At 44.0% G+C, this 14,652-nt stretch overlaps 1 protein-coding gene across 1 annotated transcript in view; it reads right to left on the bottom strand.

Annotated features, from left to right (window-relative positions):
* Window positions 1-2,878: 2,878 nt before the first annotated feature.
* The window catches only part of GPC4 (glypican 4), a 37,633-nt gene continuing 25,859 nt past the window's right edge, over window positions 2,879-14,652 (bottom strand). Inside the window, exons 4-8 of the mRNA XM_010715186.3 lie at window positions 9,593-9,723; window positions 9,238-9,384; window positions 8,696-8,832; window positions 6,287-6,462; window positions 2,879-5,957 (exon numbers count right to left, since the gene is read on the bottom strand). Of these exons, the coding sequence (XP_010713488.1) occupies window positions 5,749-5,957; window positions 6,287-6,462; window positions 8,696-8,832; window positions 9,238-9,384; window positions 9,593-9,723 (800 nt within the window). The 3' untranslated portion in view covers window positions 2,879-5,748. The remainder of the gene's footprint in view (window positions 5,958-6,286; window positions 6,463-8,695; window positions 8,833-9,237; window positions 9,385-9,592; window positions 9,724-14,652) is intronic.

Raw genomic sequence — 14,652 nt, forward strand, 5'->3', positions numbered from 1 at the left:
AAACAAAAAAAAAAAAAGAAAAAACAGCTTCTTTGTTAAATCAGAATAGTTTTTCTACTGAAACAGCACCGTTGATACATCTCTATGACCTTGCTTAGATAAAAGTCCCTGGAAATGCAGATGCACCTCCTGTTAACATCATTGAAAAGCCTCCTGCAGACTTCACAGCCCTCAGATACACTTCTTGCACAGAACAGCGAACGTGTGTGGCACTGGCGTGGGGGAAACAGCTGAGCATGTACAACAATTAGCTTTATAAATGTAATGCTTCAGCTATTGTCTTAGTGGCCTGTCCCTGGGGATCCTCAGCATTACTGTATTATTGATGATGCTAAATGGGGTTTTCAGCAAAGCTGTTTTGAAGGCTTGCAAATGCCAAAACAGCATTTCAACCCATTAAACTTAACAGACAAAACCATTTCTTCTAAAAATAACCACTAGTTCTTCCCACCAGGAAAAAAAAAGCAGAAGCGTGGCCAATTCCTAATGTGCCAAGTTGCAGTTGCAGGCAAGCCTCATTTTACAGCTAAAGCTCAGAGAAAAATTTAGATGATGGAAGCAGCAATGGACATGGATGGTAGGTGAAGAGCGGCCGCCCCACACAATGGGGCTGAGCAACACAATCAAGCACATTCCACCCTGCTAATCCCAAGTTTTCCTGTTCCCAGGAAAAGATGGGATGTCTTAACTCCCGCTAACATCCTCACCATTATGTTGATGCAAATACAGTCACGAGGCAATTACCAGCCCAGCCAAGGGCCAGGCATTGTGGGGCTGACAATAGCTCCTCGAGCCATTTAGAGGAGGAACAAATACCCTCAACCTTCTCCAAGATTTTAAGTCTCATTAGTATAAATCAGTAACCCAATTAATGAGGGTTTTAGCATATTGATTTGCATCAGATTACAGGAATTAATGACACACATAGCGGGAGACAGGCAGCAGGGCATGAAGATGAACGGCGATGCAAAGCAAGGTGATGCAGAGTGCTGGTTCCCACTGAGCCTCCTTTCAGAGCAAAGCTCTCCTATCATCTTGCTCATCCTCTGCTGGAGATGTGGCAGTGCTGCAGGGTCCTCACCCCATCCTCAGTCCTGAGCTGCCCCAAACATGGTGGGCATTGCTGGACCAAAACCCCAAGCAGGTTTGTCGGCTGATTGCTGCCCTTCCCACCAGCAGGGCCCATCCTGAGCTTCCAAGGGAAACTGGCTTATGAAACGTGCAACAAGGGCAAGAGGTGGAGATTTTAAGAGCTGCTTTGGGAAGAATATGAAAACTCTTTTGTCTTAACAGATCCGGGGCTCTACAATTGGAGATTAAAAGGAGGTGTGTTGTGGCAGAGGTGACAAAGACAAAAGGATCCACGGCAAAGAACAAGAAGTATGGGAAAAGCCAGCCAGGTCAACACGGAAACAAGGGACAAAGTGAATGACAGTGGGCTGGAAGGATCCCAAAGGTAATGTGGGGATCAAAGCAGAGCAAGTTCCAGAGAAGCAGCACCCAGCGGGAGGGAGACGGGAGGGCAATGCAGCACTGGGACGCACCGCCAGCAGCCTCTGCATGGGGTCACATGCAGGGTTTAAATGTGGGTTTGTTACCTGGTAATCCTGCACCACCTGCCAGATATGGCTGACATCTCCTCCCAGGTCCCGTCTCGGCAGGCTGCCCAAATCAAGGCAGCCAAAGGGGAAGGTCCCTTTCAGATGGGAAGGACAAAGAAAGCCTTCCCCTCCTCTCCAGGCAGGCAGCCCCTCCTTGCTCCAACAGTTATAAAAGGGCTCTCAATCCATGTAATCCATTAGATACAAATTACAGCAATTTAAGCACACTTGACCCAGAATTACAGCTAGCCCATAAAGAGCTGTGTCTTCCCAGGCAATTTACACTGTTACATGCCCTCAGACAAACCACGGCAGAGGATTAAAAAAATATAACAATAAAAAAGAAACAAGAAAAAAAAAACCCAAACACACCAGCAAAACAAAAGCAAAACGACAACAAAGGGGTGCTTGAAACAGCACTATCACAAACTGTTAGTACTGAGGTTGGATTACATTCAAGTGGTCCAAAAAAAAACCTGCCGCTATTACACAATCATTAGTCAACATATGTCTTGCAGATATGGATCACCTTAAATCATTAAATCATTACCATGTGAAAGAAAATGCCACGAAGGAATGCAGCACAACTGCTCAGGACAGGGAGACAGCAGCATCAAGCCCAGGGGCACTGGTAAGGACAGCATGGGACAGGGCTGACCCAGAGGCATCTCCTCTTGGCCACAAATCCCACCCTGTGGTGGGATTCTCACCAGCCAGGAGTGGGAATACAAAATGAAGGTGCCATTTATTTTTTTCTAATGGGAGATGGATATATTCATGTTCAGGTTTGCAGCAGCAACGATGCCCTCCAGCTCCCACTGGCACAAATCCTTGCTGCTCAGCACCCGAGATGTCCCAGCCATGCCCGTGTTGGTAGGACCTGCCCATCTGCTGCTCCCAGGATGGGGATGTGCCAGCAAGTGGGCCTTCTACAGGTGAGAAATGCTGAAGTTGTGTGCTAGAAAGCAAAGACAAGGCAGCAGAACTGATGTGAGGTCAGCCACACAGCGTGCAGCCACTTTCACAGCAAGGAGGTAGGAAGGAAGAGAGTGTCAGAGGTGCTGGTAGGGTGACAAACAGGGCCACAGGTTACTGTAGGACACACTACATTAAAAGCATACAAATAAATGGAAAGGTGTTTTTTTTTTTTCCCATGCCTTGCTCTGAAGTATCTGATACCAGGTGTTAGTGTGAGCAAGGAGCCAGCTCTGAGGCAGAGGTCTTGCATCCAGCTAAAGCAACAAGCGATCAGAAATAATCAAAAATTACAGCAGCTCCTCTCACTGGATTCTTTATTCCGACTCTGGAAGTACACCACCTTCTCTTTCGAAGCCCACTATTACTTCATTCATTTCAATAATTAATTTATGCATGGAAATTGTTCTTTAAAGCACGGCCATAATGGCAATGGTTATATGGAAAAAAGAAACACTGGAAGGAATGGAGCAGATGCCTTCTGGCCAGCCAGCAGCCCGCCTCGGTCCCACCCGTATGGTTTGGTTTACGAGCTCATGTCAGAGAGCCGATTTCACACACAAACACGAAATAAAAGCAGGAGCACAACTTTTGATCATCCTACATTGATGTTTACTCTTGTTTCCTGTAGCCCCAGGTGACAAATCTGTCCTTGATATAGCGGAGGAGTGTTGCGCTGTTAACAGCATCAGCTGGACACGTTTAAAACGCACGTCAGGTCTTTGCGTTGTCCACTTTTACCAAGCTAGTGAATAATAATTAGTAAGCAATTAGATGTAAAATGATAAACATAAAGTCAGAAATGTTCTTCTTTAAGTACACGCTGGGCAGAAGGCTCAAAAGCAGGAGGATTTACAAGCAACGTTCTGACAGATGAACATGCCAAAAAGTGAGATGTTGGAAAAGTCAGCCACTCCGAACACAAGGGCTTTTGTTCCACCATTCTCTGAGCTCTGAAGAAGTTTAATTTATTTTTTTTTTTTCTTCCTTTAACTTTGCTGGCCTGCCAGCTGGGTATAAGCCAGAAGGGTTATCCAGTCAGACCTTAGCGTGGTATATTTACAATGGTAGTGCATCTAAGGTTTGTTTATTTCAGGGTTAAAATTCAAATGGCTAGAACCATTTAAATAATTAAAGGGCAATCAGAAAAAAATGCCATGAAACCAAACAAATCAGTAAAAGTCATGGAAACCATCAGCAATATTTAATTCAGAAATTCTCTTTGTTAGGGAACTTAGCTGAAAGAAAACAGCTGGATGTAGTTCAACCCTCTAAATTAAAAACAATCTAACAAGGTCTATAGGGATAACTCTTTCAGCTACATATTGGAGACCAGATTCACTTCTACCAAGTAAATGTAATAGCACTCAAAGCTAGAAAGGAAATTCCTCAGAACTGAGGTAGTTTCTAAGTATCAGCACATTTTCCAATTCCTCGCAAGGCAACTTAGCTATTTACAATCCATTTTTTCCCACACATAAATTTATAACTTTTTCAGTTTTATGCTTCCGTGATTTATTTTCTAAAGAAAAATAGCCAGAATATCCCTACTCCACTAACATCATGTTTTAATAAATAACGGGCTACTTCTGGCAAAATTAAGCCTCCAGGATTGTTTCCACCGGCCAAGAATACTTCATCTTTATAGCTTTGCAGAAATTTGGTGTGAAAATAAAGTTGAATATAACGCTGACCCTGAGCTAACAAGTAATTAATGCTTCAATATAAAAATAGAAAATTATCCTTACAACACAAGACTGGAATACAGCAAACCTTCTCTCTCTCTGGACTGTGTTCCTGGCTGGATTCCAGCACCCAGCCAGACCTAAAGTTTATACCTAAAGCAGGAGACATGCAGAGTAATTCAGAGTCTTTCTGAAGACTCTTTTTCACCCCCCTAAACTCTTTAAATTCTTCTTCTTTTTTTTTTTCTTAAAAATCAAAATTTCTTTTATTAATGAATTGCTGTTCACCACTATGCTGCTCCAACCACAAAAGGCGCAGATAGAGAGAGAAGGGCATCTCAGGCAGTGCTGGAAAGCTGTGCTTGCTCAGTGCCAGGGCACCAGGTCCCAGGTGACCAAATGCACCAAAAAGGGGCATTTTTAGCCCAGCCAGCTCCTACCCTGATCTGTCTGCAGCACTGCAGCTCTGCCTGGCTGGTCCTTCCCTTCTGTACCCAACCAAAGCTGCAAAAACAAAACAAAACCAGCAGCCCCCCCTGTTTCACCCTCGGCAAAGTATTCCTAATAATAATAATAATAAATCCAGAAATCCAGCGTTCATCTAACAGATTTGCAGTCAAGACACATGTTGGCATTTGGATCTGTGACACGACAAGTTGCTTCCAACTGAACAAGTTTAATGCCTTATTCCCATGGGGGATGCATGTTGGGAACTGACCTACACGAGTTACAGCTAATTGCAAGGATCTGGGGGAACACATGATATAACTCTTCTCAGCATCCACTGGACTTCTCCACAGTCTCTTCCAATTTAACCAAACATCCCGTAAAGAAAGTACAACCTGCTCCTGGCATCACCACCTTCTGCAAATGGGGCGTTTGGTACGCTGACCAGCTCTGCCTTTATCTTCTCTTTCAGCATATCATAAAGACAAATTACTTCCACTTCTTTCCAGATAAGGCAACTAACATAAGGCGGATAAATGGGAAGTTAACTACATGAAACATGTTTTCTGCTTGTTTGGTAATTATTTTTCCCCACAAGATAACATGATAAATAAAACCTGCTTCTGTACAGATATTCCTCATTTCAGAAACACATACTTGTTACATGCCAAGAGAGGACCGTGGGTTTCTTCTTCTCGTAAGAGATGTGGTAAAATAAAATAAAATTAAAAAAAAATAAAGAAAAGTGATAAAGACGAATGCAGAGCTAACTACAGGCTTGTATATACATTTTTGTTATCCACCTCTATCATGGACTCTTGGTGAACGGGACAGACTGACAGGCCCCATTCCTGTTAATCCCAGAATAGCAAGGGAAAAAAAAAAAATACCAGTATCTTAAAACCAGTGGCAACATAGTAAAAACTGTACACTGTTGTCCATTAACTTAAAAAGCAAAGTCACTAGATGGTATAAAAGTGAAAGCAGGTGCCTTCTAACTTTGATAATAAAAGTCTTGTTTTTCTCCCTATGCTGCACAATTATCTCCATTGTCTTTGCATGGCCAAGACCAAAATGCTAAGGAACAAGGCTGCTTGTGATAAACCGCTACTGGGAGCGGCAGAAGTGTTCACTTTTTTATCACTCTTGTTGGAGTTTCCAGTAACTTCAGTCGCGTTGAACTCGAACTCCGTGGAGCACTGCTGGAACTCACAGCCGCTGCCGCTCTCCTCCCCGCTGCTTTCTTCACCTGCAAGAAAGAGACACGCTGCAGCCCTCTGCCTTCTGCAGCCCAACGTTTGCTTGCAAATGGCAGAAGAGAGAGAGGGAGGGAGAGGAAGAAGACAACAAATGCACAGACATTTCCATGATGCCCTTGGTATAAGGAGACGGCTGATGCCTCGCAGCGCAGAGCGCTTTGGCATTGATGAGCCCCCTTTCAGAGCCTGCCAGACACCTCATTCCCCACCCTCCTCACCAACACGCTTACGATAGTTGATGCTTAACCAGCTACCCTGCGTGTTAGCATGAAATCCAATTTAAAAAAAATAAATAAAAGGCAAACGACAGCAAACGTACTGACGTCAATGAAGTCAACGTCGTTCCCACTGTACGCATTCTTTAGCTTGTTGGTCATCACCCTCAGAACCATGATTTGCCGGCGAATCACCATGTCTGGCTTGGTAATATCGACTTCCACCTCCGGGTTGTTCACTTGACTCGCTAAGCCATTTCCAGTCACTGCAAAGTCGTACCTACAAAGAAACCGCTCCGGCCGTTACTGGAGCTGCACTCAGTGGGGACCACGCCAAAGGGTGAGAGTGGGGAAATCCAGTGGTGCCACCCCCCTGAGCCTAATGCCTTCTTCTCACACATGAGCCCTCATGAAGCACTTCTCCAGTTCCTTGCAGCCTTTGGAGCATGGAAAATCAAACAGTGTTTTCATACACCCTGTGCCCATGCGATTGGACAGCTAAGGAAAAGAACTTTTTTCCCAGTCAAAAAAAAATAAATAAATAAAATAAAAAGGAAGATTGGAGGTTTATAATAATAATAGCTTACAACAGCATAAATCAGCTTGCTGCAGGCAACACAGCAAATGAGACGTTGAGCTGCCTGATGTCCAGTTAGATGACACTTCTGGGAAAACAATCTTTGGGGTCATAGCTACACCCAAGAAACCTATGGGAACTGTGGGAGGCAAGAGACATTCTGACTTTGCATAACGTGCCTTTGCAATCAAGCTGTGGTAGTACAGACGTACTTCTTACCACGCAGACATGAGATGCAATTTCTCTAATAACCCCAGCAGGAAAAAACATCTGTGATTTTGAAAATGAGATAACACGCCTGCTTCGATGAGCTGGGTTAACAGCCATCCTGCTCTGCCTGAGGAGGTGTGCATGCTCAGGTCTGCACTGCTGCACACCTCAACAAAGACAATCTGCTGGTTTAAATGAGAGACTGAGCAACAAAACCCACATGAATATGTCTCCTGGAACAGGTATTTGCAGTACTGTCCTCCAGAGCAGAACTCGACACCTTTTATCTTACAGACCACAGATACACTTCTCTCTTCTGATCCTGGTGCTGGGCAGTGAGATGTAAGCATATGTATAAAGGGCTTGCTCAAACCCTAAATTTTTAAGAGTTTCTTTTTATTATTTGTTATCAGTAACACATGTTGCTAAGAGATCAAGAGACCAAAGTGTGGATGAGCACTTTTAGCTGCTTGGAGCTATAGGGAAGAGAGTAACAGTGAAGCCCAATCCACCTAGAATGGCAGTCAACAGGAGCCAGCATCCCCCAAGGTTCCCCCACGACTCCTTGCTTAGTTCTGCAAAGTCTCCATCTCCCCTCCCCGCTGGTGCCAGACCTCACGTGCAGAAGGAGATCTGCTATGAAAACCTCTGCAGAAACTGATGATGAACAAGACCTCAGGAGAGGTAGAGTCATTTCTTTTGACAGAGTCCCAAACCATTACCCTAGCTGAGCAATGCAGAGTTCAAGGCACCCATGAAATGGTGAAAAATGAATGCAGTGTGGCTCAATCTTGTGCCTCAAAAATATCAGGAGCAAAATCTGTAAATGTTAAGAAAAACTGCTGGAAAACTCTGGAATTTTTTTTTTTTTTTTAAGGTAACAACTTGGATTTTGCTTATTTCTTCAGTAAGCAAACAGAAGAAAAATAAATTTCTATTTCCAAAATAAAAGTTAAACAGTTACATAAACCATATGACTGAAATCCTTTGGCTTATTCATGTGTTGGTAATTTCTTCCTTAGAAGGATGAAAAAAAAAATTTGTGACTATATTTCCATACAAAGTGTGCATGAAAACCACATTGTCCCAATGTCTCCTTGTGCCATTGTCCTCAAACAGAACAGAAGTTGATCTTTCACCAGCCTCCATCTCCTTTGCCCAACAAGAAACCCAGCAACAGCTGCTGGTAAGCATCATGTGAGAAGCACAAACTGGAGACACTGAGGCAACAATCAGTGCAGAAGCAGCACCCCCAGTCTTCTGGCCAAGATTTTGTACACACCACTTTCCTAAATCTGCAACTAGTCAGTAAAACATCTAGATGCAGAGAGATGCTGCATCTGGATATACTTGAAAACAAGCCACCACACAGGGCTTAAACAACCCTTTAGTTTTGCTTTAGTGAAGCACTGGCACAGGTTGCCCAGAGAGGTGGTGGATACCTCGTCCCTGGAAACATTTGAGGTCAGGCTGGACCAGACTCTGAGCAACTTGACTGAGCTGCAGGCGTCCCTTTTCAGTGCAAGAGAGTTGGCCTCTAAAAATCCCTTCCAACTCAAACGAGTCTACGATTCATTCAAGTTCCCCTGCCTACAAAAAGGGCCAATGGAGCAGCCCATGTGCGAGCCCCAAAGAGTAAAGGGCTTGAAAGTGAAGTGCTGGGCTGCCCAGGGGGATGGCTAGGGCAGGAGGGGAGTGTCCACCCAGCACAGCCACGTCTCCAAACCTGCTCTTGGCGCTCCCGTTCCAGCATTCATTCTCGTTGCCCGTGCCCACAGATATCTTTTCATCGCTGCAAATATTGCCAGGGAGAGATGACCAAAATTTTTTGGCTTGCTTCAGCTTTTCTTTCACATCAGTAACCTATTAAAAAAAAAAAAAGAAATGCAGGACACAGTCCAGAATACCAAAGACTCATTAAAAGTGAAGCTGGAAAGGTATTTTTATCACAACAGACGTGCACAGGCCAGCTCGTTAGGCTGCATGTAAAGTTGCGTCGTTTTGATGGTTGATTTACTTTTTTAATACAAAATTAAACACCGCTCTTCAAACACATATTACTCATAAGCGAAGCCTTTAAAACAGGCACTTTCTGACACACAAGCATTGAGGTAATTCACATGCAGAGCCATGGGCAGACTACACCCCTCAGAGAGTTTAAGACAGCCAAGGAGTATTAAAAAACCCTATAAATTACCAGTGGAAAAAGCAAACCGCTCAACATGGGGGAGAAGCACCTGAGTGGTACCAGCAGGATGGGGCACTCACCAGCCTGTCCAAGCTTGTGCCTGCAGCTGTGGTTGGCCGCTCTTCAGGGTTGTAGGGTCTGAAACGAGCACTGAAACCACCCTCAGAGACGGAGCGAGCGGTTCGGCCTTGTGCGAGTGTTTTTGGCTGGCCACATCCCTGGAAAACCTGGGCAAGGGAGAGAAACGAGCTTAGAAAGTGGGAGCTCACAAGAGGCCTCCACTTTGGAGCCCAACTGAGGCCTGCAGACCGCCCTTCAAAATAATAAATCAGCTCTCTGTATACTTGAAAAAGCACTAGGGGAAAAAAAAACAACAAATCAACTAGAATAGGGGGATATAAGAGACCGGATAAATAAAACCTGTTGTCCATTTACCTTCTGAGACACTTGCATGCTGTTCTCCTGCATATTCATGATTGCATCTGAAATTTTCACATCAATGGGGTCCATGACTGACTCAATATTAAAAGGCCCCTCCAGCCTCTCTGCTACCAGCAGCATTGAACCTAACACAGAGAGAGAAGCAAAGGTTTCTAATGGAGCTGCCTCAAAGGTCACCAACCAACATCCCCCCAGACACTTGTAAAAGGCAACATGGTGTTGGCGTTTGGAACTCCACACGACGCAATGTGAACAGGACACTGAGGCAAGATGCAGTGATAACCTGGTCAGTGAGGACCATGAAGGTGCCACTGCAGTGTCGCTTCTGACCAGCACACATCTCCAGGAAACATTCCACTGCATTCCCAGAGGTTGGAGCATCACCAGGCTGCTTGTCGGCACTTCCCAGCCTGCCAGCACCCGGCCACAGGCTCATACACATCAAAAGCAGCACTAAATGAGGGAGAGCCTTTGCAGTCTGCCAGAAGGCAGTCTGTAATCAGCTACTCCCATTAGAACAAGCATTACTAAAACCCTCCTCTCCATACTCCATACTTATTTATTAAAGGTTTCCTTGTGTCATTTGTTTTTAGAGACTGCTTTCAGCGCTGAGAGAGAGAAGGGCATCAGGGTCTTTGTGCTAGTCCTGAAGATGACACCAACATAGAACACCGCAACCTCATCCTTACAAAAAGCTCCAGACTTTGCTGTGCCTGGAGAAGAAAGATGATTGCACAGTCTGGCCTTACATGGACAATCTGCACAAGGAAGATGGCAAGAGAGCGGGGTAAATGCTTGGCACATGTCTACTAGAGGGGCTGTGGAAAAGTCCCTCAGCCAACACTAGGTCAGTCTTCCCATGCTGACGTGCACGTATTCATCAAAAACATCATTAAACAGAGGAGCTACTGAGCTTCCATTACTTCCACTGGAAAATTATTATTAGCGTCAAAGATTTCAACCTGCATTGCTTTCAAACCTTTCCCGAGTCACCCCTAAATGGCAGCTCCAGGCACACATCTCATGCTAAGCACTCATTTTTCTTGTCCATTGCATCGTTTTCTCTGCAGTCTTTCCATTCCCAAAGCACTGTTCTCTCCTCTACTACATCACTTCATGCTGCTATGCCACAAACTCCTAATTTTGCAGTTGCATTGAACTCTTTGAATTCCCCCCACTGTGACGCAAAGGCCAGCGCAATGGCCCTGAGGGATCCCTGTCCCAAGGAGCTCCTCCCTCCTCCCAAGGATACGCCTGTTCTCTTCCATTAAGGAGAAAGGGGTGTTTCACATTCAGTCTATTAATTTCCCTTGAAAAGTGTTTCTAGTGACATTCATTCTCCTCCTAAGTGCAGAAGGGTACTTAGGAAAAGCAGAAAACTTCTGTAGACTTCGCTTACTAGTTAAAGTCCTGTAAAGATGCTCCACACGTGAAACAATTTACTAATAGCATTGCTTTAGTGTCTAATTCTTTTTAAATAAAAAGCCACCACCCTAAAAATTATAAATATATATAATCAAGCTACTTGCATATTTATAAAATTTTAGAAATCTATACGTCCCAAAAACTCAACACCAAGACCACCACACAAGTTGCAAAAGCGTTCCTAGCCTAGAAACGCAGTCTGTAATGACAACTCAATGTAATAAAGATTGGCTGGGCATTAATTAAGAATTGATCAGTGGATCAAGGCAACCTAAAAATTGCTTTGGAGGAGATGCAGCGTCAGAGGGACCAGTGGTGCCATCCAAGGGATGTTTAGGGACAAAACCCACGAGGAGCTCAGCCCCCAGGAAACACCCTCACTCTGCAGATGGACTCAACCACCGTTAATGCTGGAGCTGCTGCAGGGCACAGCTGGAATTTGGCCATCAGTGACTACAAACAGGTCTGAACTAAATGCATTTTTTTTTTTTTTTTAAGAAGGTAATAACAAACGAAACAAAGAATCTTAGACTGCATTGTGGTGGGCTCCAATAAAGTGATGCTTCAAATCTCTGAGTAATGACTGCTAGCATGAATATACCATTGTGCCAGGGGGGAGAAAAATGCTTTTGATGTGCTACCAAATGGAGACTTTTGTAAACAAGTGGAGCACAACTTAAATGTGTTCATCATTGTCAAAGCGTTTGCGGTTTTTCACGCGCATAAAGAACATCCCATCCCAGTTTGCAGGAAGCTGCTCATTTCAAATAAAAATATTATGAATGGGCAGAGAATAAAAACACACAAAAATGCGTAGTTTTAAAAGAAGAAAATCATTCCATTTTGTAACTACTTAATTCTCCGAGTGGCCAGGGAAGGCCGCAGATCAATAAAGTGTTTGTGAAAGACTGAAAGGAAACATAAACCCCGATTCTTCTGGCTGTTTGGCGTCTTTGTAAACTTTGAGCCGGGCAGGCCATACACAAGACCATGGGAATGTAGAGCGAATTGGGCCCTTTGTTACCGATGGTGCCATGGCGTTACATGTATCACAGAGAAGGAATGCAGCCTCTGCTTTGACTGCCGATACAGAAAATGCATTTGGCCTCCAGCAGAGCTGCCAAAGCTGGCTATAAAAGATAAGGAAAGTAATAACTGCCTTTGGAGAATACGTTCGACTGTAGCTCTTCAGGAGCGGCGTTAGATACTGGCAAGGAGCACTAAACGAAACCAACTTTCATTAAAAAGAAAATAAAAGGGGGGGAGAAGGGGGCTCCACCCAGCCCTCGGTTTTGATTCGGGGGCCATCCCACAAACTTCTACCTCCCACCAGGAGCTGGCTGGTGTCCCCACCAGCAGGCAGAGCCAGCGGTGGATTCCCTCTGGCAGCCACATTTGACATTAATAAGGTTGGCTGGGATTCAAGATAACATTAGCATCGCGGCACTTTGAGAGGGGAGGCAAGCTGCACTACAACCGTAAATAAAGCCTAGGTGCAACTCGTCCCCCCAAAAGATTTTCCTCTCCTCAGCCCTCCCCAGCTCAAACTAATTGACATTTATAAGGCAGGGCAAGGTGGCTCAGCAAGTTTGATCCGCTTCACAAAAAAAGTCCGGCAGAGTGAAAAATGTACCCTGGTCACTTATTGCAAACACACAGCGTGACAAAGACTGTCTCTCCTCAATGTGCTGGGGGAGATGGAAGTGGATTTGGAGGGGGGAGGAACAACAAAAACACCACACCGTACAGCTCCATGCCTTAAAGACCCTTTTCCTCCTGCATACATTTGTCCTTGCTACTGGCATTGAGACAATCCTTGGCGACAAAGCACCTCGCTCTCATGAAGGAAAGCAATTCTTTCGCATTGTGCCACAAATAATCAGAAACCCACATCTTCAGTCTCACTGTCTGACTTGAAGAACAAAAGCCAGTTCTCAGTCTTAACCCCAAGATCTGATTTAAAAGGGGAGGGAAGGAGGGAGAAGACCTTGACCATTCATTAACAACAATCATCATTTCTAAAAGGGAAAAATTCTTTGCGCACAAAGTAGTACTCCAGATATGTACATGGAGCCTGAATTCTACATCTTTGAGCAGAGTAAATCTTTGTCAGGAAAAAAGAAAAATCATGAAAAGGCACTGGAGATTAACACCGCTCATTCAGGAAAGCCTTAAACACACCCCCACCGCAAAGCTTGTTTGAAACAAAGTATACCCCTGTCTAATTGGTGTACAATTGTGCTGAGAATGGATGGTGAAATAATTTAAAGACAGTTAAATGAGAGAAAGAGAGTAAAATTCAGCCGTAATGTCATACGCTGCAACTTTAAATGGTACTTTGCAGAAGGAAGGCAGGAAGAAGGCTTTGTCTTGAAAAACCTACAGACAACATCCTCGTTTTGGAAAAGCTTTACACAAGTGACTTTCACATTGAACCACTAACTCTATAGAATACTGTCAATCTGGGAGAAAACAGGCAATGGACACAGAGAGAAGAAAGGGTTACTGAGGAAAAGGAAAGGCAAAGATAAGAAGCAACGCTTAGCCATACTTTAGTGAGAAATAATCCTATAAATTAGGTGCTTTTTAAAAAAACAACAGCAGAAGCACAAACACATGCATACGCAGATGCCTATTCTACACTCACATGCAACTTTGCACATACTTCCAGTATTTATTATGTTTCCCCTTCAACTATCTTTATTTTACTAGTTTCAAAATCTACTTTTCACACATAATAAATAACTTGGTATTTAAGCCCAAAATGCAAAATAGCAGAGCCCATGCAACTGGGTTGCTGCGTTTTTTTTCCTTTTAAACTTTTAAAAACATACACAAAGGACATTTGTCACACGTTTCCCCCTCAAACACGAGATCTATTTAAGTTTATTTGCCTCAAGAGTCAAATTGAGATGGAAAAAAAAAGCCTGCAATGTAACCAGCACCTCTTCAGTTATTAAACTGACCATAGAAAGCACAGCTTCAGTTTTCAGTATCTGTACTCCACCGCAAGAATAAGCCCAGAGTGCAAAAAAAAGCAGCAAATACTGCCAGCAAATGTAACAAAGCCTAAGACTGTACTTAAGTAATGAGTGGCCAAGAAGCCCTTTAGGGAGGAAGCGCTGCAAGAAGCTTTGCTTCCATCCTGGAATCGTATTTATTTACTTTGTCTTGTTTAATAATCTTAATTATTGTACGCAGACCCTGATCAGTCTCATGTGACAGGGCTCGCTGGCTCCCCCCAACTTTCATTTTTAGTTGCATACCACCTACAGCAATTAGCTGCTTGTGCTTTTGTCTGTTTTCTGGCATTATGCCCTTCCCTTTCATGGGATTCCTCTTTTCTACTTGGACTAGATGTTTGCAAGTCTCCTGGCTTTGAGCTGTTTCAGCAACAATTGTAGCTGAAATACTTAATATTCTCATGAGAAAGAGGGCTGGGAGGAACGGAGGGGGGTGGGGTGTCAGACTCCCAGAGAATGACTCGGAAACCCAATTTAGTATCACATTTAATCCCTGTATGGAATATACAGGCAAAAAAACATGCCTTCTGACAATAATATCCTGCACACAAGTAAGTTGGCACAGTCAGTTAAGTGAAAAGCCGATGCACAAAACATGAGAGAACA

The sequence above is a fragment of the Meleagris gallopavo genome, chromosome 9 (assembly GCF_000146605.3).
Source record: "Meleagris gallopavo isolate NT-WF06-2002-E0010 breed Aviagen turkey brand Nicholas breeding stock chromosome 9, Turkey_5.1, whole genome shotgun sequence".
Lineage (NCBI taxonomy): Eukaryota > Metazoa > Chordata > Aves > Galliformes > Phasianidae > Meleagris > Meleagris gallopavo.